Here is a 24,191-nt window from a genome sequence, read left to right as displayed (position 1 = left end):
GCTACACTTGTTTTGTTTAAAAAAAATAAAAAAAACTGACTTGAATCCTTTTCAAACAGCCACTACCTACGTACTGTCAATTAATGAAATTTTCTTTTTAGTTGTTTATATTTCTTATTAGTAAATCACTACACATTATAAAACAAAATCCCCCGCCGCGTCTGTCTGTGTGTATGTATGTTCCCGAATTTCCCGATAAACTCAAAAACTACTGAACGGATTTTCATGCCGTTTTCACCTAACAACAGAGTGATTCTTGAGGAAGGTTTATGTGTGTAAGCGTTACACAAAACCTTAACTTATTAAGATATTGTGTAACCCGTGCGAAGCCGGGGCGGGTCGCTAGTATTCGATAGATTGGTCTAAACCTGTCCTACGTACGTTCGTTTATTCACGTAGGCCAGTTAAGTTATATTTAATTGTTATCTGCGCGATTTGGGTTAACGACACCCTTAACAATAAGATTTAAAGCTATTCATATTTGTTTACTCTTCGTTTTCCTTATTTACTAATTAAGTTATATTATTATAAGCTATTAAAGTATATCAGTGCCTAGATGCACGTGGGTACTTTAAATAGTTAGGTAATAATTTATTTATTTAGAAACAAAGTGTACAAAAGGCGAACTTGACGCCATTAGGCAGTCTCTACCAGTCAACCTTAGTATAATCAGCTAATCAATAACATTAACCACTGTTTTTTCAGCCCAGATCTGAGTGCGCCTATGGTCATTAAATCGTATTAATTCTCCGTATTTTTTCCTGTTGATACTAACGTGAAGCTGGCAGAAATGTCTAAAGACAATTGCCATAATTTAAAAAAAACCTTAGTACTCAGTACTTGAGTAGAAAGGGGATGACCGCTTCTCCAATACAAACGTAGTTTTCCAGAAACCTATGAGAAAACTTTTCGCGACCCTACGACCCTGCGAAAAAACGAAAATTTTTATCTGCTTGTCTCTCGCTTATAACGATTTTAAATTTTCCGATTTAGGAAGACCCTCAATAAGTTACAAACAGCGAAAAGTCGCGAAAAGATCTCTTATGTGCGATAGGAAAATGAGAAATGTGTCGCTTAACTTCAAACTCGGGTAAATCCATTCGACCCTCTCAGCAAATATCTACCCTATTGCATTTTCTTAATACCAAAATCGCATAATCTGACAGATGGATTTACCCGAATTTGAAGTTAAGCGACTCAAATATTAACTTGACTTTTATATTTTTATTAGTTTGAATGGTTATCCTATTTGAGTAGGTACCGTAAAATGGGGTGAGTAGGGATTACGAGGACAGTTGGGTTATGAATGGGGTGAGGAGGGATGACAGAGGGGTGAGTTGGTTTTTACAGGCTACCTACGTAAATTCTATATTCTAATATCAAGCTATTATAATGTTCATAATCCCAAAGTGTCGATCCAACAATTTTCAAAATTCACCTTAGTAGGAAATCCCTCGTCACCCCAACTACGGGGTGAGCTGGGATTTCCTACTATTTCGTGTTTATCTCTAAAAGTTATGAAATGAAACAACAAATTATCATTGACAAGCTAAAATTCATACATCTGGAACACTTTTTTTGTATATACATAAATCAATGTGCCACATATAAAAATAAACTTTTGTCCAGGTTTAAACTTCGATTTCATCCCTACTCACCCCATTTTACGGTATCCTATTAATCATTGTGTTTACGAAGCTTTATAGGTAAGTGTTACAACTTCCAACAAACATCGATTTCTAAATGTTTGGTGTCAAAACAAATTGTAGTCATCTAACTAACTAAAACCGTTATACCTAACTCTGTTCTGTTTTTAATTTCCACCAAGCGTTCTATGATGATTACTTTTGGGGCTCAGCCTATAGGGTTGAGAGTACATATCTATATCATCAATACTTCCACATACCTTTTAAGTCATGTAAAATAAAATGAAGATACTTATAGTGCTATCCCTAGTGGGAACATAGTTTAGAGCCAGTAACCGGTGCAATATTATACATTACAGTGTCTCCAGTATTTGCAACGAGGCATAAGGAGGCTCCGAACTCCTTTACTGGATAGGCAGACGTACTGACTTACGCTAAAGTAGGTAGGTACGAGTAAATAGCCTGCGCCACTGGCTCCCGGCAGTTTTAGGGTCCCAATATGACACCCAACGAGTAGAGATGGGTCGCGGGTATTTACCCAATTTACCCACCCAGGTAAATACCCGGTAAATACCCATCTACCCGGTATTTACCCGTATCTACCCAAATGGACGGGTAGATTCATTTCTTGTTGCACATGTCGATTTGTGTTAAAGTGGAGATATAAACCGAGTTAATGGTTGTAATTATTGTGTGTCATTTAAAATGAAATGGTTTAGTTGCAGTTGCAGTTGTAACTAAGGAATTTTTAGTACAATTTTGATAAATATTAAAAAAAGGCCGTCATAAGAGTATTTTTTTTAGACTTGAGTAAATTATCGTACTTATACGTTGATAATACACATTCCAACTTCGGTCGGCGGGGGGTGTGGTTGGGGGGAGGGGGGCAAAAGTGAACTTTTTCATATTTCTTGGAATCTGTCATTAATATCGAAAAGTGTTGTATGTACAAACTAAAGTAGACACATTTTTGTCCTAAAACTAACTGTGTTTGACTTATAAGCTCCACAAGTTGGGATACTGCACAATTTTTTTTATTATCATTCATAAGTATTCTTTATTTTCATCTTTCTAATGTATATTAAAAGCATTTTAAAACATTTCCGGAAGCCAGAGAATGATTTTACACGATTTTTATAATTGGACTGATATGTTAAAATCGAACTTCACCTCATAGCAACCTTTTCGTAATTAGTTTGAACATACATTTTATGTAACATTATAAAAAAATACTTAAATTAATCTTATTTATACTCACATACCATTAAACACATCAAATTTAGAAGAAAAACGAAAATACCCGCGTATTTACCCGCGGGTAGGTAAATATCGGGTATTTACCGGGTAAATACCCGCTCTCGGGTATTTACCCGGGTAGTTACCCATCTCTACCAACGACATATTAAAAATTGGTAGCACTTGCTATGAACTATCTCTTCGACCGTTTCCCATAAGTAAGGCATAGTCACCCACAGGCCACACTTAATTGTGCCTTGGTTGTGCGTTCTCGGGAACAGCACAACTAAGTATGTATATATATGTATAGACAGACACACCATTGACTCTGCTTACTGTCGTACAAACGACCGCATTATACAAATCCGAATCCATAATAAAACATTAGATTATAATTTTATTATATACTGCTTATACATAATATTGCTTATATTTGTACTAGGGCCCCATAACTGTGTAGGTTATCGCATTACGTATTGTTAACCGAGCGCGAGCAGAGTGATTCATAACGATTAACCGACCAGTCGGCAAATCTAACCACTATGGATCTAATTTTCTATAAGACTCCATAGATCTCACAACGAATTCCAAGTAGTGTCATGTAGAGTTTCAGTATAGGTTTCGGCAGGTTTCGCCATAAAAACCATGTTTCGGGCGAAAGTCCGGTTTAGGCAAAAGAACTGTCGAACCCTTTTTAGTCGCGCCGAAACTGTATTTTTCGGTAATGTCCGACCGAAGTTGCAGTTTCAGTTTCGGCAGGTTTCAGCATATCATGTTTCGGTCGAAACTAGAGCAAAACTGAACCTTCGGTTTCAGTTACGGTTTCGGTAAAAAATCCAGTTTCTGTCGGACACTAATCGCGAGGTGCAAAATAAATACCTACAGTTGGTCGATTAAATGCCGCAGTCTATAGATAATCGCATGCGTCTATGGAACCCTTATAAAGCAGTTACCTATACATCTATGGGTCAAGATATAATAGACATTAGACTACAGACAAACACGTTGTTTTGTGAAGGGCTAACAGTTTTGCCCAACACGTTTACGTAACTGGTCAAGTCAATGAACTGAGGGCCTTCGCGTCTATGCTCGCCTAGTACTTTTGTACGCTATTATTATATAAATATATGTTGTTTTTTCCTCGTATAGAAGCTGAGTTATCTATTACATATAAGGTCAGTTGGTAAACATTGCAATTTGAGAAGGTTATTTGGTTTGGTTGTGGTTTGGTTGTGGTTTGGGTTTGGTTTGGTGGTTTGGTTGGTTTGGTTGGTGGTTGAGGTGGTTTGGTTTGGTTTGGTTGGTTGGTTGGTTAGGTGGTTTGTCAACATCTGAAATATCTTAAGCTTTCCAGTAAATGCTTCCGCTTCCGTAAATACTTTAAATAGATTCTGACAGACATACATAAATACCTAAATAGTTGCTTAAATAATATTTAAAAAATTCTAAAAGGGCCACTTGCACCATTCACTATTTAACCCGGGGTTAACCGGTTAAACCTGGAGTTACCATGGTTACCAGTACAATTTGACAGTGGGTTAACGATTTAACCGGTTAACCCCGGGTTAGTGGGATGGTGCAAGTGTATCTTGTGACCTAACCTACTCACTTGTTTGTGTTATTGACATGTTACCATGAAGTTATAAGATGGAGTGAACTGTCACTTTTTTTCCCATACTAAATTTAACCTTATCACCGAGCCAGAAAGACGTTCTTACCAGACTAGAGAAAACGGTCCACTTGAGATAGCAAAGGTGGGTCGCGGTGTCTCACTCGCACATGTTGCCAATGTTAAAAATATACTATTGTGGTAGTATTTATATCAATATACTACTAAAGTTAAATACCTTCTCATATTATTTAAGTGCTATATTTAGAGTAAGGTTCTGATATCTTTTAAGAAATTTGTAAATAATTATGATGTCAATATTATTAACTGATTTAACCAAGCATGTGCACAACAAAAAAAAAACATTAATTTTGATATGGTAGACATTGTAGTAACTTTGAATATTAATTGGTATCCCTAACGTGTGATGACATGTTATCAAAACACGTGAATGAAAAAATTCTTAAAAATGGTGAATAAATGTTGCGTTAAAGGTTGTAGGAGTGGAAGAATTTCTAATTGTGGAATATTGTTTCACAAGGAAGCCACAATTATTACATTTTGCGATAAAAATACAAGTCAACATTGTCAAACTCATTAGGGTGACCATGATGTCGGCACGATGAGAATCGGTGTTACACAGTTCTTATTACGTACTGGAAAGTAAGTTTATATGAATAGGTATGTATTTATTTCGGCATGTTTAAATTGGTGAAATGAGAGTCAATACAGAATAAATAATTGCCAAAATTGAAATCTAAAGGCCTTAAACATTACAGACACATTGTTATAATAATAAAAAAACACATTGATAATAAAAGAAAAATAAAACTTTATGGTAATTTACTGACTTTTCGGACGATACCAGAAACGTTACTGGGAATTTACCCTCTTTGGAAAATTTACTGGGAACGGCACATCACTAGTTTCTTTACATTTCACGACTCTTCTCTTTTCACACAGATGGCCTACCACCGTGAACACCGAGGTTCGCAAATTGCGGGCATCTTTCTCTTTTACTCCTATAAAGGAGTAATTACAGAGACAGAGAAAGATGCTCGTCAAACGATGCAAACTTCGGTGTCTATGCTCCAGTGACAAGCGTCCTAGTTAAAAACTATAGCAAACGGGCGTAGCGGTCCCACGCGACCCTGTGGCAGTGGCGGATTTGCCCTAAGGCCGAGTAGGCCCGGGCCTAGGGCGGCCAGATATTTTAAGCGGCAGTGTATATGATGGGTGCTGAGAAAGGGGCGGCTAGTGCTTGCTATGAAGGGCCTGGGACCTAACGCGGCAAAGACTGTAAAAAGCTCTCAGGACAGTGGGGGTGTCCTGAGAGCCTACCCCGAGCCGCTTTCGACGTGTTGCCTCTTTGTAGCACTTTCGTACGTAAGTGTGACAGAGGGGCGACACGTCGAACGCGGTTCGCGGTAGACCCTCTGGTTCTATCAGCATATCTGTCTCTCTATCTCTCTCACTCATACCTGTATTCTTGACAGACGTTACGGCGGACCACCTTCCTGAGGATCGACCATGTTCGTGGTCCAGCATCTGGGCGTTTTCAGAAATAAATATCGAAAACCCGATTCTCACAGATCCCGGTGTTTTTGGGTTCTTTCAACTCAGAATCACTAGCATATTCAATTATGATGATAAAATAAAATGTCCCAAAAATTTGTATGAAAATTGTACATTCCACTACGTCACGCACATACAAGTGAAAAAAATTTTCATACTAAAACGTGACGTAATGGAATGGACATTTTGGGACATCTTTTTTTAATGGTGGGGTGGAGAATGCTGTCGATTCTGAGTAGAATGAGCCCAAGAACGTCCAGATGTGAAAGAATCAGGTTTTCAATGTTTATTTCTGAAAACGCCCATCTACGCCTATAACAGTTTTTAGAACAACTAAATTAAGTACCTAAGGTTGTGTGAAGCGTTGTACAGAAGAGAAAAAAAACTATATCCATCCCTTTTTAGGCCATAATACTAGTACAGCGAAAAGACAGTATGATTCTTTATAACTGATATAACTATGCATGAATAAGAAAAGATCCTGGCCAAACTATATATTCAATGTTATCCTAATATCCCACATACATATGACTTATGGTCACCCTAATTAGAAAGAGATGCAACGGCCCACCTTGACTTCTCATGTGGACACAATTTTTGGCTAATGTACACTATCCGGTTTACTCTCTAGGTCCGTGCACGTTACTTAGTTAACTTTGTCAAAAAAAATAAGTTATCGCGTAGTAATAGCAAAGATAATAAAAATACATAATTATCTTTGGTAATATAGTAACTGACGGCATATGAACAGTTGTGTCATCGCATATTTATATACATATATGTATGCTTAGATAAACCTTTCGTATCCGTGTGGTGTCAAAGTTCCATAACATTGCACATACATTTACTTAACCATTTTACTAGACAAGGACCAATAGCTACTCCTAAATTATACTGACAATAACTGCTAACCAATCTCCAGTAGTATTGGTCTGATACGAACATGGATCGTATCACGTCCACAAGTATAACGCGGCTACTCTACCGTGCTCGCTCGCTGGTCGCACATTTAATTTTTCAACAGGAGCTGTACTATCCAATCTCCGGTCAGTTTACATGGGAGATATCACGTTGGAAAATATAAAACGACCACTCTAACACGGTCGCTCGATGTAGCTAACTTATGAATCTTAGGCTCAGTTGCACCAACCACATTTACTGATCAAAATATCACTCAGCAGTGAAGTATAAAACTTCCCATAAATACAATAAAATTTAGCGAACGCTTAAACGGTGACAGACGGTTTGGCGCCTTGATGACCATTACTATAATGATACCTACTGTATGTTAAGCACAAATTACCTATTAAGTAATTAACTGTATTTAAGGATTTTAAATCTACCTGCAAGTTATAAGTAAATGTTTGGGCAAGCCTTTAATGACCTATTTTGGGTTATTTGTTTTTCCTTTCCACGTTATCGTCATTACTCATTGTTAGTGTTTCCAAAATCCAATGGTTTCCGGGTTTGCCGACCTGACCTACTCGTCGCGTCGACTCGTCTCGACGTGTTCTAGGCGTGCTAAATAATACTAATTGGGTTACTCTAATATTTGTTGCAAAGATTAGTTAGTGAATCACATATTTCCTGTAGTTCAATAATATCTGACCTCTTTGCTTCATAGTAATCATAAATAAATAATTAAATTCTTGTAAGTAATGGAAAATCACGTTTGTTGTTATTGCATAGATAAATTCATTTTATATTTGCCTTTGTAAATACATAATATAAATATACATATCGTATATTATCATCGATTTTACTGTCTATTTTATACATAGGTATACATATATATCTGGTGGTGGTCGAGGTTTACGAAAGTAGTTAGGTAGAAGGTACCTATGGAATGACAATGAATATTATGTACCTAGCTATGATGTACATACCTGAGTACATGGACAATCCCGAAAATAAAAAAATAATAATCGTGTCGTATTAAGTGGTCAAAGGCGCAGGATAGAGATAGGTACTTGGAAATACTCCATCAACAAGAGCCCATTGCTCTTAAATACATGATGATGATGATATTATGATCATGTGTTAGGATCTAATTACGCTGGTTGCTAAAAACGGTACCGTATATGTTACGGTACCGTTTTTACCTGTACGTCTAACTATTTAAAAGAACCTCAAGCGACGAAACTCAAGTTCCAGTGCTACAGTAACACTAAAACGTGTGACCTTAGATGGAACCTGTAGTGTATGTATACTTGTATTAACGGCAGAAGGTCAGAAACCTTTTCCATTACTTAACGTTCTTTACAAACATTGCGTTGAGGAAGGCGGCTGCATAACATTTAGCACAGTTTTCCTGTTATAAGTTTAAGGCTAAACTTTTTGTTAACTTTTGAATGCAAGCGTTATTCCTAACGGTACTAAATATTGCATTGTCATAAGCTTCTTCTTCTGACGTTGCAGATTCATTTTTTTTCTTGTTTGGAATAGGTATCAAACTTCAACATTTATTCAGCAAATAGGCCACAAGGGCACCTTTTACACGTGATCATGGAATTTACATACCTACAAGCAAAAAAAAACATCCACACCTGTTTTAGCTAGACGTATGCACTTATGCGCTGGTCGCAAGGTTTGCGATGAGATCTGCAGCGGTATCATGGTCGCGTTTTTATCACCTGTCATGTCAATGCGTCACATAATACTTGTTAGAACGTGACAGGCAGTCAGGCATGGTGACATGACATGACAAGTGATAAAAACGCGACCATGATACCGCCGTTGGAGCCGAATTATGTTTAGGTTTATTTTATGCACCTGGGTACGTGGATAAAATGTATCCAAATAAGTGTCACTTTTTGACACCAATCGATGCAAAGAGGCGAGACGGGTAAGTTGTCACGTAGGCAAATGCAACGATCATAACCGCACTGGTCCGCCGCACTCGCTGAAAACAAAAACAACGCCAAGGCGTTTCCTTACCATCTGCCGCTTTTGTCGGGCCTGCGGTTGACCATGTCGGTCTCGCATCGGCCTATTCAGCCACCACAAATGCTGTCTTCCGGCCCACTTGCACCATTGACTAACCCGGGGTTAACCGGTTAAACTTGGAGTTACCATGATTACCAGTACAATTTGACACTGGATTAACGGTTTAACCGGTAAACCCCGGGTTAGAGTAGAGGGATGGTGCAAGTGGCGCTTATAGTCTAATATTCTCGTAGACTAAAAGGGCAATGATGATGATGAGCTAAGTATAGTACCTATCCTATTACAACTTAGAAAAATGTTTGTCCGATGTAACATTTGCCAAATTTTAAGTTTTTTTAAAACCATATTTTATTTTTGAAAAAAGTACCGTTCACGGTGCAGCGTGCTGCCTTTCTTACGACATAATTTGCTAGTTGGATGTACACTATTGGGTTAGGTTAGGTTAAATTTGCAACCTTACTCTAGGTGGGTAGGTAAATCTATGGAGCCAAATCTTCAGTTATATTTTCGTCAATTGAATTGAATGAGTGATGGCCGGATATTACCGATCATCGGGACTATTCGGGACCCTACTTGCGCTATTAGAGCTCAAAGTCACATCTATTTAGACTTGTCTTTGATACCTAGTCTTAACCACTTATTTCTAGTGCATATCTAACTTTCGTGTAGAGTTAAATGTAATAAGTACTGACATACACGGTGTAACATGAGGAAACCGAATAATTTTAACCACGCATTTCTGAGGTCAAAAGAAGCAAAAAATGTAATATGTTTAGGTCAATTTCGCCAAAATATTTTTTTTTTTTTGTTTTGTTTTTTCAATTTTTTGAATGTAATTGTACATAAAAAATAAATGTTATTGGTAAACTTGTCACTTAAAATTGACTTTTTTTTTCGTAAAACCTACTTTTTGCAAAGTGTTACTTGTCTCTTTTTGACATCTATCAATAAGGATATTTAGACTACGTCCCATAGCAGCAACATCACCATCAAAAGGGCCTACTATGTATAAATAAAAACTTGTTATTTTTTTTAATTAACCCTTGGGACGCCTAGTGCCATATCCGTACCAGTCCTGTCAACTGCCGGAGGGTCTTCAATTTTTGTACCCGTCAACTGCCTAGTCCCAGATCTGTACAAAGTGTCTCAACTGCCTTGTGCCTTATCAGTCACCAAATTTATTGTATTATATTTTTACAATTTTATGTATAGTTTGCTTTTTTTATATTCACTGAATAGGTATATTTCTCTCTCTGCACCAATTGTAGATGTCTGTTTGGCCCTATGGTTGACTGGTAGAGAATGCCATTTGGCATTAAGTCCGCCATTTGTACATTTTGTATATACTTTGTGCAATAAAGTTTAAATAAATAAATAAATAAATTTTGAGATCTAAACACTTACAAATAGAGTTTTATATCATTTGCACTATAGCACTTTTTTTTTATCGCGGCAGTTGACGGGTGCACGTATGCGAGCCTATCCGGCATTTGAGGGGGATGGGACGGATCCGGCACTAGGCATCTGACGGGTACAAGACAGATATGAGCGCCGCGCCGGCGCGCCGCCGCCGCCGACAAAATTTACGCGCCGCCGCCGCCGACGCTGCGCTATCGGCGTGGCATCGGCGTGACCTTGTTAGATACTACTACTTTCAGAATCATATAATATATATTTTATCTAGTTTAGATCTTTAACGGCGCCAGTCTGAATAGCTTATAGACATTCAAAAGGTATTTTAGGACCATATAATTCTAAAATATCGATGGTAAATTCAAACTTTTCTGTTTGGTAACCGCGCTACTAGTGTTAGAGCAACGAAATGACTAATTTTGCCAGCTGGCTAGCTCATCCGTCATTCACCGCGAATTCAATTATTGCAAGCATGGTTTAAATGTCTTAAAAAGGTGTAAAAGGGGGTTAATTTCAGATATTAAGCGTTTTCACGCCCAAAGGTCCGGCCGTTGGCTTTGCACGGAAGGCATCGGAAACGGAATCAGGTCTCATTTTAAGCTTGGCCATTGTTCAAATTTCAAGCTTTGCTCTCTCGCAGACCAATCTTTGGCCTCGCATCGCTCGCATAGAAGTAAGCCGCTATCTGAACCTCCAAGTTTTCGGCCCTGTTTGGAGCGTAACTTTTGGCCTCGCCTTTAAAATGCTTGGTTCTTCTCCAATCTTAGCTCCACTGCAGCACGGCCTTTGGCCTCCCACGAATGCAGCTACAGGAGAGCCCCAGAGGTCTTTAACACTGTGGCCACGGTCTTTATCGGCCTTCGGTCTTGCTTACACTGGACCAATTCCAAGCTCTGCCCTCTTGCAGCTTGGCCTTCGTCCTCGCACAGAAGCGCGGCGTAATCGGCACTCCGCGCATTCGGCCGTCAGCCAAGCTCACACTTGGCGCTCGATTCTAAGCTGTATGCTTACCTGCAGCTCAGCCTCTGGCCTCGGATGAGAAGGCGTCCGAATCTGGTCTTCGGTGTTAGGTGGAGCTCGGCCTTGGGCCTCACTTTTTGACATAAACCGGTTTGTTGGGTCGATATTGGTTAATAACGGAGCTTGATTTTCCTCACTTCGGCTCTTTGGACAGTCGACCAGATGTTTCCTGATACAGTCAATCCGCTACTTTTTACTTAGGGGTCATCCATTTATTACATCACACGTTTAGGGGGAGAGAGGGGGTCAAGAAAATGTGACATGTGTGACAAGGGGGAGGAGGAGTCACAAACTTTGTGACGTCACTTTAACTTCATCAGTAATCGAAACTTTATTTAAATTATTTTATACGCTAATATACATTTAAATAACAAGTTTTTGAAACGAGAATCGTTTTTATATTTCTTAATCAGTTTGGGTTATAAAATTACTAATATTTCTTTTGTCAAAAATATTAAATAAATATTTGCCGATTTCGTTGAAGAAATGTGACGTCACACCAGGGGGGAGGGGCTTGCCAAATGTGACCAAGTGTGACAAGGAGGGGGGAGGGGTAAAAAAACCTAGAAATTCGTGTGACGTAATTAATGGATGACCCCTTAGCACAATAGATAAGGGCCTCGCAAAGATCTTCCGGCCAGGGCCTCGCCAAGATTAAGACCGCCTCTGATGCCGCTCGATACCGTTTATACTATATAAAACTTTTTTCGTACCTTTATTCAATAAATTTTGCTTGCAATTCAAAAATGCACTTATTTTATAACTTTCTTACAGTAAAAACGTGTAAATTCGGTAAAATTTTGGTTTTAATTATTTTTTCATTAATCAAAGGTGTTTCAAGGCCACGCCGCCGATTCGCCGCCGCCGCCGACCGATTTTGACCGGCGCGCCGCCGCCGGCTAAATGCCTATCGGCGCTCATATCTATACAAGTACGTTTGTCGGTTCGGCGTTCCAGGGGTTAATATTATCTCTGAAACTAGGCGAATTTCAAAAAAGTTTATAGGACATTTTTGTCTCTAAATATGATGAGGAATACGCTGTTAAAATTATTTGGTTTCCTCATGTTACACCATGTATATGTGAAGTTCCACGGATAAAGGTACCTTATGGCGTTTGTCGCTTACGTCGCGTAAGTACCTAGCACCGCATTAGTATTGGAACGTCGTTAATAATAGCGTAAGCGCCAGCCGCCAGAAGCCACAAGTTACTTTAGGTAAGGAATAGAATCCGGCGTTACTTTAATATATTATTAATTTGTTATTTTGTATTTATTTTTGCGGTGGAACATTAATTGCATGTAATAAATACACAAGTATAACGGGTTAGCACTGATTGACTATATAGCACGTTATCTTTTCGCGTTGTAATATTTTGGTTTTAATTTTAACAAGTTACTTTACCGTGGAACGTCACATATGCCAAAATGCCCATAATTAAGTGCAGTTTTTATATGGGCAGCATGCTTGAAATAAACGGTACATATCATAAATCATTATAAACGCGGCCTCATAACGGTTAAAATAACGGTTACGTTCTATTTTGCACAATAATGATTCATTTCAGTTTTTTAGGGTTCCACGCCTCATAAGGAAAAGACCCTTATAGGATCACTTGTGTGCCTATCTGTCCGTCTGTCACACACAATTCGGTTGCAAAAGCAAAATAAAATAATGCTTATTTTAAAATGTATTTTATTATGAACATACGTAGATAGTATCCAAAGTTAAACAATAATCTTACATACGAGTATATACATACACCTTGTATAATTTAACCCACCAACGCGTTACTCCCTATTCCTACGGAACTCCAAAAACAATATTTTACCTTTCTATGTAACCAGTCAAACACTGTTTTGGACAAAGATCTGAGTAAAAATAAATACAACAATACTACAGAATAATGGTGTATAATTTGATATCATCAACAGAATATCATATCCCAAATTACATATACAGTCGACGTCAAATATATGTTTACACTTTTGCACCTTACTCCTTTGTAATAAGGCGAAAAATGTAAACATATCTTTGACGTCGACTGCACAGATCTAGTGCATAGTTATTTTCACGGAAACGTACGAACGTGTCTTGCTATTTCCATCAGTCTCGCCAATGTATGAAACCTTTCAGGGCTTTGAGCTCCAGGACCTTTAAAATGTTCATACATTTTGTATGAAATCGTGTTTGCGATTAACACATCCGAGGGACTAAAAGAGTTAGATGCCCTTTATTCTTTATATATGTATAAGTTTGTTTTGTAAACAACTGAACACAAAATCCATAAAAAAAATATTTCGAAGATGTAAAAAATAAACAATTAGAACAATTTAGACCGGGTCTGATTTTGTATAGGTTTTGCACAAGCGTAACATCCTAATAATTCACCGCCATTTTGAATTTTTAGTTTCGATATGGTATAGAATGAATGACACAGGATTCACAATTGCCGTAGGTCACCTTATGTTAATGTGGTAATGTATAGTTTGTCAAAGGACTGTCTCACTTCAATCATAGACTATCTTTGTCTTACACTAGTACTAGCATCCAAAAGAAAAGGACGAGTACCTATAGTTTTCCTGGTTCTTACTGACTGAAAAATTGGTAGTACAATACATAAGAAATGTCCGAATTCTGTTTTACAGTCGCCATCAGATATATCGGAACGGCTAAGGCGCTCACAAATATCTGAACACGCCTATATTGTCAAGGCACTAGAGTGCGTGTTCAGATATTATTGAGCACCTCGGCCGCTCCGATATATATGATGGCGACTGTACCTAACACATAAAACTGATGCAGCCTGCATCATTTTAGAACAATTTACACATCAATACCTCGTCGCAACACTCGCAACACTCGCAACACAAGGCGTTTTACAAACCGCCAAAACACTATACATTAGTATTAGTAAACATTATACTCTGTATCTTTAGGTATTTAAATAAAAGTAAACAAACAATTTGTACATTTTCGTGTAGTTAAAACATTTATTGGTTAACCAACCAAATACAAAACCGTCTGGATCAGTCACTGAACGACTTGACTTTAATCAATCAATTTAAATTAAATAATGATATCTACCCTCAACTGGCTTAAGGATAGGGTTTATACCAGATACACATTTAAAATTTCCTGACAAAATTCCTGATTAGTCTAGGCGTTAGCGACCACCCGATAGCCGTTCAAAAAATTCCTGACTTTTTCGTGTTCCGTCCCCATTCCTGACAAAAGGCCTATATTCCTGACATGTCAGGAAAATTCCTGTCATCTGGTAACCCTACTTAAGGAGCCATTTGGGGGTAGATTTTGTTTACTTTTATTTAAATACCTAAAGATACAGAGTATAGTATTAATAAAGGCTAATATTGGGATGAAATTTTGACAGTATTGGAAATCGCTAGAATCTGAAAAGATACCTTACAGAAAACTGCAAGCAGCTGCAAAATTACATGGCCACTTTATGAATGGATTCATTCATAGTGTATCCATGCAATTATGCAGCTCACTAAACCAGCTGCTTAACGCTTTGGCGCCAAAGGCATCCGACTGACGCGCGCGGCTGTATCCCAATATCAACCTTCGTGCATTCGGACAAGGTTCAGGATGACGCGCCGCGCACGATAGGCGTGGTCATAGACTAGGAATCCTCTAGTCTAGACGGAGCTTAGAGCAATTATTTCATGAAACCGATGCAGCCAAAAATACAGGGGTGGTATTGGTCCGTTCAAAGACACGGGCGTCACACAAAGATACTCGAAAATGGAGTAGTCTTACTCAGCATATATTTGTGGCAGAGGGGGTAGCGCTACTATGCTCAGTCTGGAGGACGTCTTGTCTGTGGGCGTAGCTTTCGAAGGGATATACTGACATTTATACATATGGAATAGTATCTCTTAACACATTACAGCCTATAATAGATCTATAGTTATACACTACGCCTTCTTGTACTCAATCCTCTCGACCTTCACCTCATCGCCAAGCAGCTTGTAGACATATGTGACCACTGTGGAGCTCTGGATGTCCATTAGCACGAATGATGGCGTTGGGTTCCTGTAACAATAATCGAATCATGATTCATGTGTTAACTATTATTCATCTAATTAATTTAAAGCCGACCACTGACTAACAGGCCGCCAGACGATATCGGCCTGTCAGTTAGAACAAAAATTTGACAGTTCCGAACAACTGACCGGCCGATATTGTCCGGCGGACTGTTAGTCAGTGGTCGGCTTAAGTCATGTCAGTACAAAATCAGCGCCATTCTGTTTAATCTGTTTTTAGGGTTCTGTACCCAAAGGGTAAAAATGGGACACTATTACTAAGACTCCGTTGTTCGTCTGTCCCTCTGTCTGTCACCAGGCTGTAACTCATGAACCGTGATAGCTAGACAGTTGAAATTTTCACAGATGATGTATTTCTGTTGCCGCTATAACAACAAATACTAAAAACTAAATAACATAACTATTTAAGTGGGGCTCCCATACAACAAACGTGATTTTTCTGCCGTTTTTTGCGTAATGGTACGGAACCCTTCGTGCGCTAGTCCAAAGGCAAACAAGTAGACGAATTGCCTGATGGTAAGCAATTACCATCATTCATGGTAAACATCGACATTAAGCTCTTACAAAAACTTCTGCATTGCAGTACAAACAACACTCCTAACTGACCGTAGTTCTGTAGAAAGCGACCAACTTTTTATTTTTGTCAAAGTGACTTACACCCTAACTCAGTAGCTTTGGTCGCTTTCTGCATTGATAAAAAAATTGAGTTGGTTGTTTTCTGCATAACTATGGTCAACTGTACATCGGTGGACCTTATTACAAAAGGCATAAGATCCCCCGATGTACAGTTAACAGTGTGGGCGATGGTACTATTACGTATTCTGTTGTTAAAATAAGCAAAAAATTAAATATAACATCCAAAATACCTGAACAGTGGACTGTAAGCTCCAGTGGCAGACCCCGGATTGATATAAAACTTGTTCTCATGCTCGTACGCCTCAAACCGGTGTGTGTGTCCAGAGATCAGGATGTCCACATCTAGCTGCCTCTGTACCAGTGCAAGGGACTCTTCGTCTCCCCAGGGGACCACCTGATGTCCGTGGACCAGGCCGATGCGGAACTGGCCGACGGTAATGACTTTTTGTTCCGGGTAGGTGGAGTTCTGGAAAATGGTGGATAAAATATGAATTTCTGAACAAATAACTGGTAAGTGAGTAACTGGCAAGTTGAGTTAATTTTTACCGGAGGAAAATTTGTGTTGAAGATAATTCATATACAATTTATGATTAAATTTAATAACATATTGAAGATAATGGCTAAACAAAACTTACAGGAATTCTGGAATTTTACAATCTTTTTTAAATACTGTTTATTCTATGACAACCAAAAACTGACTGGCAATTATACTTAACTGACATGTCAATTTTGTTTCTTAGGTAAGTTAATCTTCTAGCAACAGATTTTTGTTGAGTTTCTTCTTTTCTATACAACAAAAATCATTTATTTACCTCATCAAAATCTCCTCTAACCACATGCACATCACTGGCCAGCGTCTTCAAATAGTCATAGGACTCCTTAGTGCAGAGGTTGCCAGTACACAGGATGTGCTGGATGCGGCCCGGGAGCAGCAGTTTCTTGAACTTGGGCGGGAGGCTGCCGGTGCGGTGCGGGATGTGTAAGTCACCGAGGACTAGGACCAGCTGGAATTTAAACATTAAATACTTTGATACTGATTTTTGTTTTTTTCATATTTAATTTTGTACTATGCAATGTTTAATAGCCGGGTCCACACAGAGCAAGCATACGCGCGAGGCAATTTCCACATCTATACACGCCGTTTTGTGCGCGAGGAAATTGCCTCGCGTGTATGCTCGCTCTGTGTGGATCCGGCTATTATTATACATAAGAAAACACTTTAATCTAAAAGTAAATATCAGCTTGAGTTGTTTCTAAGAAAATACATCAACTAGAGACATTTTTCCGGTTGACAATACCGCCCACAAATGTTATATAGTATCCCAATTCACTGTCACTGTTTAGCATGGAGTAAACATGTTACGCCAAGATTATGTGTTATAGCTGTAAGTACCATCCATGTTGAGTCGGCATATCCAGAAACTTACTCGTAAATGCCATAGATTTTTGAGAAATAAGAGAAAAACGGGTATCAGATAGAAAGCCTTGCAAACGTGAACATACCATTTTGATAGCTTAGGAATAAGCTGGAATAAACTACTAATGGGAGATTGCGCTTAATTAGCTATAAAATTGTTGAATAACACTATTATATCTTAATTTAAAACACTGAAAGCGAATGAATCTAAATTGATGTATATTTGACAATTTTGACATTTCATTTAGTTTGGCGTTTCGTTCGTCGTAAGTTACTTTGGAAGTAAAAAATACAGCAAGAATAATTTTTGTATATATTCGTGAATATTTAAATAAAGTAAATATTTAGATAACTAATTAAATTAAAAATAATATATCATTAAATATACCAATTTTAATTCAGTAATGTTTATAATTAAACGCTGGGATTTAAAAACGAAAAATATTTGCTTATTGTCTATTCTTATAATGTTGCTATAGGGGAAAAAAGTCCATTAGTAATGGGTATTAATTAATATGACGGGGGTAATTAAAACTGATATCATTATTGTGAAATGAAATTCTTATTGGAATTGAAAAATGTTTTGCATTATGTATTTGAATTTAGAAAGTTAGCAGAGCAATAATAGTTTATACAGTTCTAACTTATTTACCTTTCAGAGAAAACGTTTCTCAAGTAAACGTTACGTTTTGGTACTGTTACATATAACATAAAGTATACGTGAGTTTTCATTTAGTTTTATTTTCAATTATTTATATTTCCCTACATTGCTTTGCCGCCATTAGTTTCCAAAACGATAAATGGGGAGTCATCAAATAGTGAATGGCAATGACGGAGACTTCTCTTTCCGCTCTATTGTTTATGGATAGTTGACCTGCCTGCGCGAGAAAGAAAAATTTCATGGTGTTGTGGGTGACACATATACGTAGAAAAAGTTTAGAGTAAGAAGATTGGCACCAACTGCAGGAAAATGGAATCAATGGAATATGAGCTGGCCAGAAACCTCACTCTGTTGTTTTTCGTGGAACGCCTGCTCGATAAAGGCGAGCCGAGAACGTTGCACGATCTGTCCTGTCAGTTTGGTGCCAAGGGGTTCACTAAGGAGATGCGTCAGATAGCTGGCGGGTCGCAGTCGGGGCTAAAGAAGTTCCTGGCTCAGTACCCGGCGTTGTTCAACATAGACGGGGACTATGTCGATATCAACACGTTCCAGAAGCATCTGAGCGGGGCTGGCGTGGGATCCAACAACGACTACATCGAGGAGGCGAAGGAGTACTTCGCCAGTAAGATGATCCAGTACGGAGAGGGTACGGAGGTGCCGATCAAGAGCCTGCTCGGGCACCGCTCGCAGGCGTCGCCACAGGTACGTCACATCTCCGGGCAGCGCATCAAGGAGTTCAAAGACTTCTTGCTTAAGCACCCGGACACCTTCCAGATCATTGAGGATAACGTCGTTCTAGTCAGTGAGAACCACAGGCGCGGCAACACTTGCAGCAACTCTGAGCAGTTCCACAACTTACCCGTTGCTCACATAAACACAGACACAGCGCAGCAGTTGCTCGATTATGTTGCTCAATGTATTGAAGCTAAAGGTCCAGTTATGGTGGACCAACTGTTTCATCTTATTGTATCAAGGTTCCCGCAAGAATACTGGTATCAAGTGTTCAAATCGCCGGCAGACTTAAATGCCTTTTTGAAACTGTTTTCTGATAGCTTCCATGTGCAATCCAACCTTGTCACATTAATTAGCAAACCAAAAATACCTGTAATGTATCTAAATGCAAAAGCAAAATCAAAGACTGAATCACCAAAGCCTTTGGCTGAGGAGAAGCCTGTATCCCCTGCTCCGCCTACTGTAGTGAGTCCGACCCCTTCAGACGGCCACCAGAGCCCTGCAAATAGAATACTCAGTCCTGTTGAATCTCCCCGAGGGCCTCAAGCTAACATTGCTAACCAGACTTTGAAGCAAAGGATAAATTCAATTGTTATTAAGAATTTAGCAGAAAATATGGTGCGGGACAGAGTGAATAATCACTTAAATGCCCGCAGTTCAGAAGAGACTAATGGCACTCCAAGCATAAGGAGTAATCTGATGGGCGAAGCTTGGAGGCAGAAAGTTCTTCAATGTACGACAGTTATAGCTAGTGTGAGAGAGTGTGCCACTTTAATTGACAGTATCATGAACCCTAAACGCACCACAAAAAGTATTGTCTCGTTTGACTGTGAAGGCATCAACTTGGGACTTAAAGGTGTGTTGACTCTCTGTCAGATTGCTACTATAAATGGTGAAGTATACATTCTAGACATAATGGCCTGCCCAGGCATGGTTGTTGAAGGTAAAATCAAGGATCTTCTGGAAAGCGAAAATGTAATCAAAATTATACATGATTGTAGGAATGACTCGGTCAATTTGCACAATCAGTTTGAGATCACCTTGAAGAATGTTTTTGATACACAGGCCGCTCATGCAGTGCTGCAGTTGCAACAGCAATGTGTACCTGTTTACAAAGTTAAGAATCTGTCTCTGAATGCTCTGTGTGAACTCTATAATGCTCCAATGAACCCGATGAAGGAACAATTAAAGAATGTTTACCGCAGAGATCAGCGCTATTGGGCTAGGCGTCCATTATCTAAAGACATGATCATTTATGCCGCTTCTGATGTTCTGTCCCTGGTAAACCCTGCCATTTATGCATACATGTCCTCAAATATCCGGTCCGACAACCAGCAGCTTTTTGATGAACTGAGCAATGAGCAAGTCTTCATGCACATCCAACCTACAGAAGTGAAATTGAGGAAACGGCAAAGAAAAATCAACACTGAAGTTGGTGAGTTGAAGCAAAAACTTGCTGAGACCACTAAGAATATTGTTCTCAGTAACCGAGAAATCAGATTATTAAGATATTTAGAGCTGACTGAGGAAGAGAAAGAAAAACTAAAAGGTTGTCATAAAATATCAAAAAAGCTAGAAAAACTCGAGGCCATAGGGCAGGAAAAGGATTCTGATTCTGAAGATGATGAAAGAGAGAATGAAATGGCTAGTCTAGAGTCTAACCCTTCTGATTCTATCTCATCTCCTCACTCCACTCAGCCTCCCAGCTTGACGGAGTCCATGCAAATGATGGACGAAATTTTATCAGATACTAACATGGACAAGGTTGAAAAGATTAATCGCCTGGAGGCCATCTTATCTGCCGTAGCGCCGCTGAGTGGCGAGTTAGAGGATAGATTCTCTCAAACCATGGAACAGACACTGCCACTGCTCAAGAATAAAGACTGGTCCAATCTTAGCCAGATCTTGAACATTGGGGAGCCGGACAGGAAGAATTGTTCATGTAGATGCCATAACTCCACTTTCGACGACAAATGTAATGATCTCAACCAGACTAAGAAGGCGGAGGTTGGCTCTCAAACCCTCAGCACCGGAGACATCGTCATCACGAGGATCCACTTCAGGGAAGAGGACAAGGTGCACGAGAGAATCCTGGACGCGTCCCCGGCCAGCAAACGGGGTATCAACATGTCCTGATAGCCCAGCACTTCCATTTGGTGCCACTTGTGTTTCGGAATTTTCTTGTGATCACGTCAATTTTGTATGTAGTTGTTTAAGTTTGAAAGTTATTTATATTTATGGTGTAGCCGCGCTAGTGTGCGAGGTAGAATAAATTAAGTATAGTTGTGGGTCGCATCGCGCCGGGCGAGCGACCGCCTACGCTGGATGCTCATTTGAGCGGAGAACGTGCATTCGAATAAATGCAACAGTAATTCGCATAATAGAACAGCTACTTAACGCCTCATCTCCATCTCGGACGCTACCTTTTTATATTTCTTTATTTATGCAGGCTATTGCCTGTTAAGAACCTAACTTATATGTGATAGATTTCAAGGCCTTTTGTTTTCGAGCTATTTAAATTGTAAATAAGATCAATTTCACGATGCGTCAGCACGATATGATGGATCACTGATATAGATCGATATGTACATACACGTTATTTATTATTACATCTTTACCTAATGTTTTCGTAGTAGCTTTGTTGTTACAGAAATCTATATCAAATCAAAAATGGCAATAATAGTTATACAATAAAGCCCTATATTGTAATATACTTCGAAATACTGTTTAGATTTAAGTATTTTAACCGTGTTTAAATATAATGAAGAGGTTTAGGGATTAGTGTTATTAAAGAAGATTTTATAACGTAGTGCGGAGAGTGGTGCTTGGAAAAACTTAATTTTAATAATTAGAAGCAGAGCGCATCGGCGCAAGTAGGAAGTAACGTTGTAGATATTCACAATTAATTTATGTGAGTGAGGACTGAAGTAGATATCAACATTGTTTAAAGTAGGTAATTCTTTGTGCCTTCGAGTCATATCCAACGATTGCCTTGTGAATTTTTACGTACTTTTTATACCTCAATTGAATGTAACACAAAGTTCCGAGCAAGACACTAACTAGAATATTGTGATAGGGAAATTTTACAGCAAATAAGAAGTTTTTAAATCTGTAGAAAATGTAGCAGATTTTGATCTATTGTACTCTGGTATTTAATGCTTTCTATCATACCTTTTACGGGATAACTTGTAATCAAATGTATTAAGCATGTTAAACCATTTCGAATAGTTTATTTTTGTTGCGATGAAAAGTTGAATAAGTGATATTTTATGCTTACTGCTTAGTAGCGCAATTTCTTTTTACTCCTCCATGTATTAATAATAATCAGTATTGTTTCAAAAATCGTAGAATCATAGCATTATCCTTAGGCTCGTATTATTTTGCATTTACTAAGATTGTGCGACGATTTTAGAGAAACATAAAATAAATTATTTTTAAATTATTGTTAGGTACTTTGTACTTGCATATCAAAATTTATTCGTTAATTTTCGGCCATAATATTTGATTGCATAATATGAACTAAATTTTATGGTGAATGTTTAGACCATTATGAAATTGCCTTATTTATTCCAAGAGTCATTTTTTCATTTTAATCGTGCCTTAGACTCAGCACAAGTTAGAGAAATATAGATTTACATACTTAAATTTTTGTATCGTTTCGTAAGGTGTTTTTTCAGTGCCACTAAGTATTTTATTAAGTTTTTTGTTAGTCAACATAAGCCTAACAATCTCCCATTTCTAACAAAGGAATTGTTAAGAATTTTGTATTTGTGATTACAGAGTTGTGTTAACAGACAGTTTCTGTAATTTGTGGCAAATTCAAGTTTACTAATTTGCACACTGTTCATGTTTAATAAATAAAAAGTTGTAACATAAAGATGTCGTATTATTCATACTCAATCACATATTTAACTCTACTTATACTACTTTGCCAAATTAGCCAAAAATAATTAATAACCCTTTGGTTGCCCCTAGAGGCCTACACATAGTAACAACATGGTACATATGAAGTCGGGGGTAAAATTATGATGGTTCAATCATGCTGAACGTTTTTATTAAATCCAGCTTCTTCGCCTCCAATTGGCAACAAATTATTACATACTGAAGTATCGGATTAATTGTCACCAAAGTTAGTCTACGCCTTTGTTGGGTACCTTACTTCTTTGGTTAATACCGTTGATATTAAATTAAAAAGGTATAAATTACCAAATTAGCAGCGTATTTCAAATATCGACTTTATGCGGAGCGCTGGTGGCCTAGCGGTAAGAGCGTGCGACTTTCAATCTGGAGGTCGCGGTTCAAACCCCGGCTCGTACCAATGAATTTTTCGGAACTTATATACGAAATATCATGTGATATTTACCAGTCGCTTTTCGGTGAAGCAAAACATCGTGAGGAAACCGGACTAATCCCAATAAGGTCTAGTTTACCGTCCGGGTTGGAACTTTGGAAGGTCAGATGGCAGTCGCTTTCGTAAAAACTAGTGCCTACGCCAATTCTTGGGATTAGTTGCCAAGCGGACCCCAGGCTCCCATGAGCCGTGGCAAAATGCCGGGACAACGCGAGGAAGATAAAAAAATAAAAAATGCAGTTCGCCTTGAGATAGAAATTCAAATGTGTAAGACCATTTGTCTTTATCACGATGTCTTGTATAACTTGAGCTCTCGATTCATAATAACTATACACAATCAGAGACCAAAATGTACTATACGTGGTGAATGACGATTGTCTTCAGCAGCTTAATGGAATACCCGTTATCATATGTAGGTATTCTACATCCAATAATTACTGCAATTAATAGAGTATGTTTACCTTCCATATTAATCGAGGCGTTACAGTTACTAGTGTAAATGTTGCGACACGCCCACTGTCCCATATTCATTCCACTACGACGTTCGCAACGCGTCCTAAATACCTACCTACCGCAGTTTTTACGCTACCACTCATAAAAATAATTCTTGCTGTTAATTTTGAAATATTGATGAAACAAGAATTAATTTTACTGTCACGAAAGACACGGAGATAAGGATAAAGTATAGCGATGTTGCATTTGATCTTGCTCTGGTAGTTTTCTCAAGCCACGCAAGGCCATATTGATAAGAATACTAATCAGGCCAGGTAACTTGCCACGCCACGCCCGTCGGACATTGTAATTATGTAAATTAGTTTTGAAAAACACCTGTTAGACATTCTTAAATTTTAACGGGATTACGTGGTATACGTTTCAATGTACTT

The 24,191-nt window shown here is 38.4% G+C and overlaps 2 protein-coding genes across 2 annotated transcripts; one reads left to right on the top strand and one right to left on the bottom strand.

Annotated features, from left to right (window-relative positions):
* Window positions 1-15,064: 15,064 nt before the first annotated feature.
* Window positions 15,065-17,791, bottom strand: LOC134799815 (vacuolar protein sorting-associated protein 29). The gene is made up of 4 exons (XM_063772218.1): window positions 17,650-17,791; window positions 16,959-17,150; window positions 16,377-16,612; window positions 15,065-15,499 (listed from the first exon to the last, which is right to left on the bottom strand). Exons 1-4 carry the CDS (start codon window positions 17,650-17,652, stop codon window positions 15,382-15,384), a joined length of 549 nt encoding a protein of 182 aa, XP_063628288.1. The 5' UTR covers window positions 17,653-17,791; the 3' UTR covers window positions 15,065-15,381.
* Window positions 17,792-18,412: 621 nt separating this feature from the next.
* Window positions 18,413-22,833, top strand: LOC134800130 (egalitarian protein homolog). Its single transcript, XM_063772593.1, has one exon. The coding sequence runs from the start codon at window positions 18,534-18,536 to the stop codon at window positions 21,090-21,092; it is 2,559 nt and encodes an 852-aa protein (XP_063628663.1). The 5' UTR covers window positions 18,413-18,533; the 3' UTR covers window positions 21,093-22,833.
* Window positions 22,834-24,191: the final 1,358 nt, after the last annotated feature.

Source organism: Cydia splendana, chromosome 19 (assembly GCF_910591565.1).
Source record: "Cydia splendana chromosome 19, ilCydSple1.2, whole genome shotgun sequence".
NCBI classification, from domain to species: Eukaryota; Metazoa; Arthropoda; class Insecta; order Lepidoptera; family Tortricidae; genus Cydia; species Cydia splendana.
This window is presented reverse-complemented; position numbering and strand designations above follow the sequence as displayed.

Bases quoted from the DNA above. Each gene is read 5' to 3' on its own strand.
- LOC134799815 (XM_063772218.1), bottom strand. The intron at 16,613-16,958 runs GTAAATAAATGA...ACCATTTTCCAG, and splicing joins TTAGAGGAGATTTTGATGAG to AACTCCACCTACCCGGAACA. The intron at 15,500-16,376 runs GTATTTTGGATG...TTATTGTTACAG, and splicing joins GCTTACAGTCCACTGTTCAG to GAACCCAACGCCATCATTCG.
- LOC134800130 (XM_063772593.1), top strand. From the start codon at position 18,534: ATGGAATCAATGGAATATGAGCTGGCCAGAAACCTCACTCTGTTGTTT.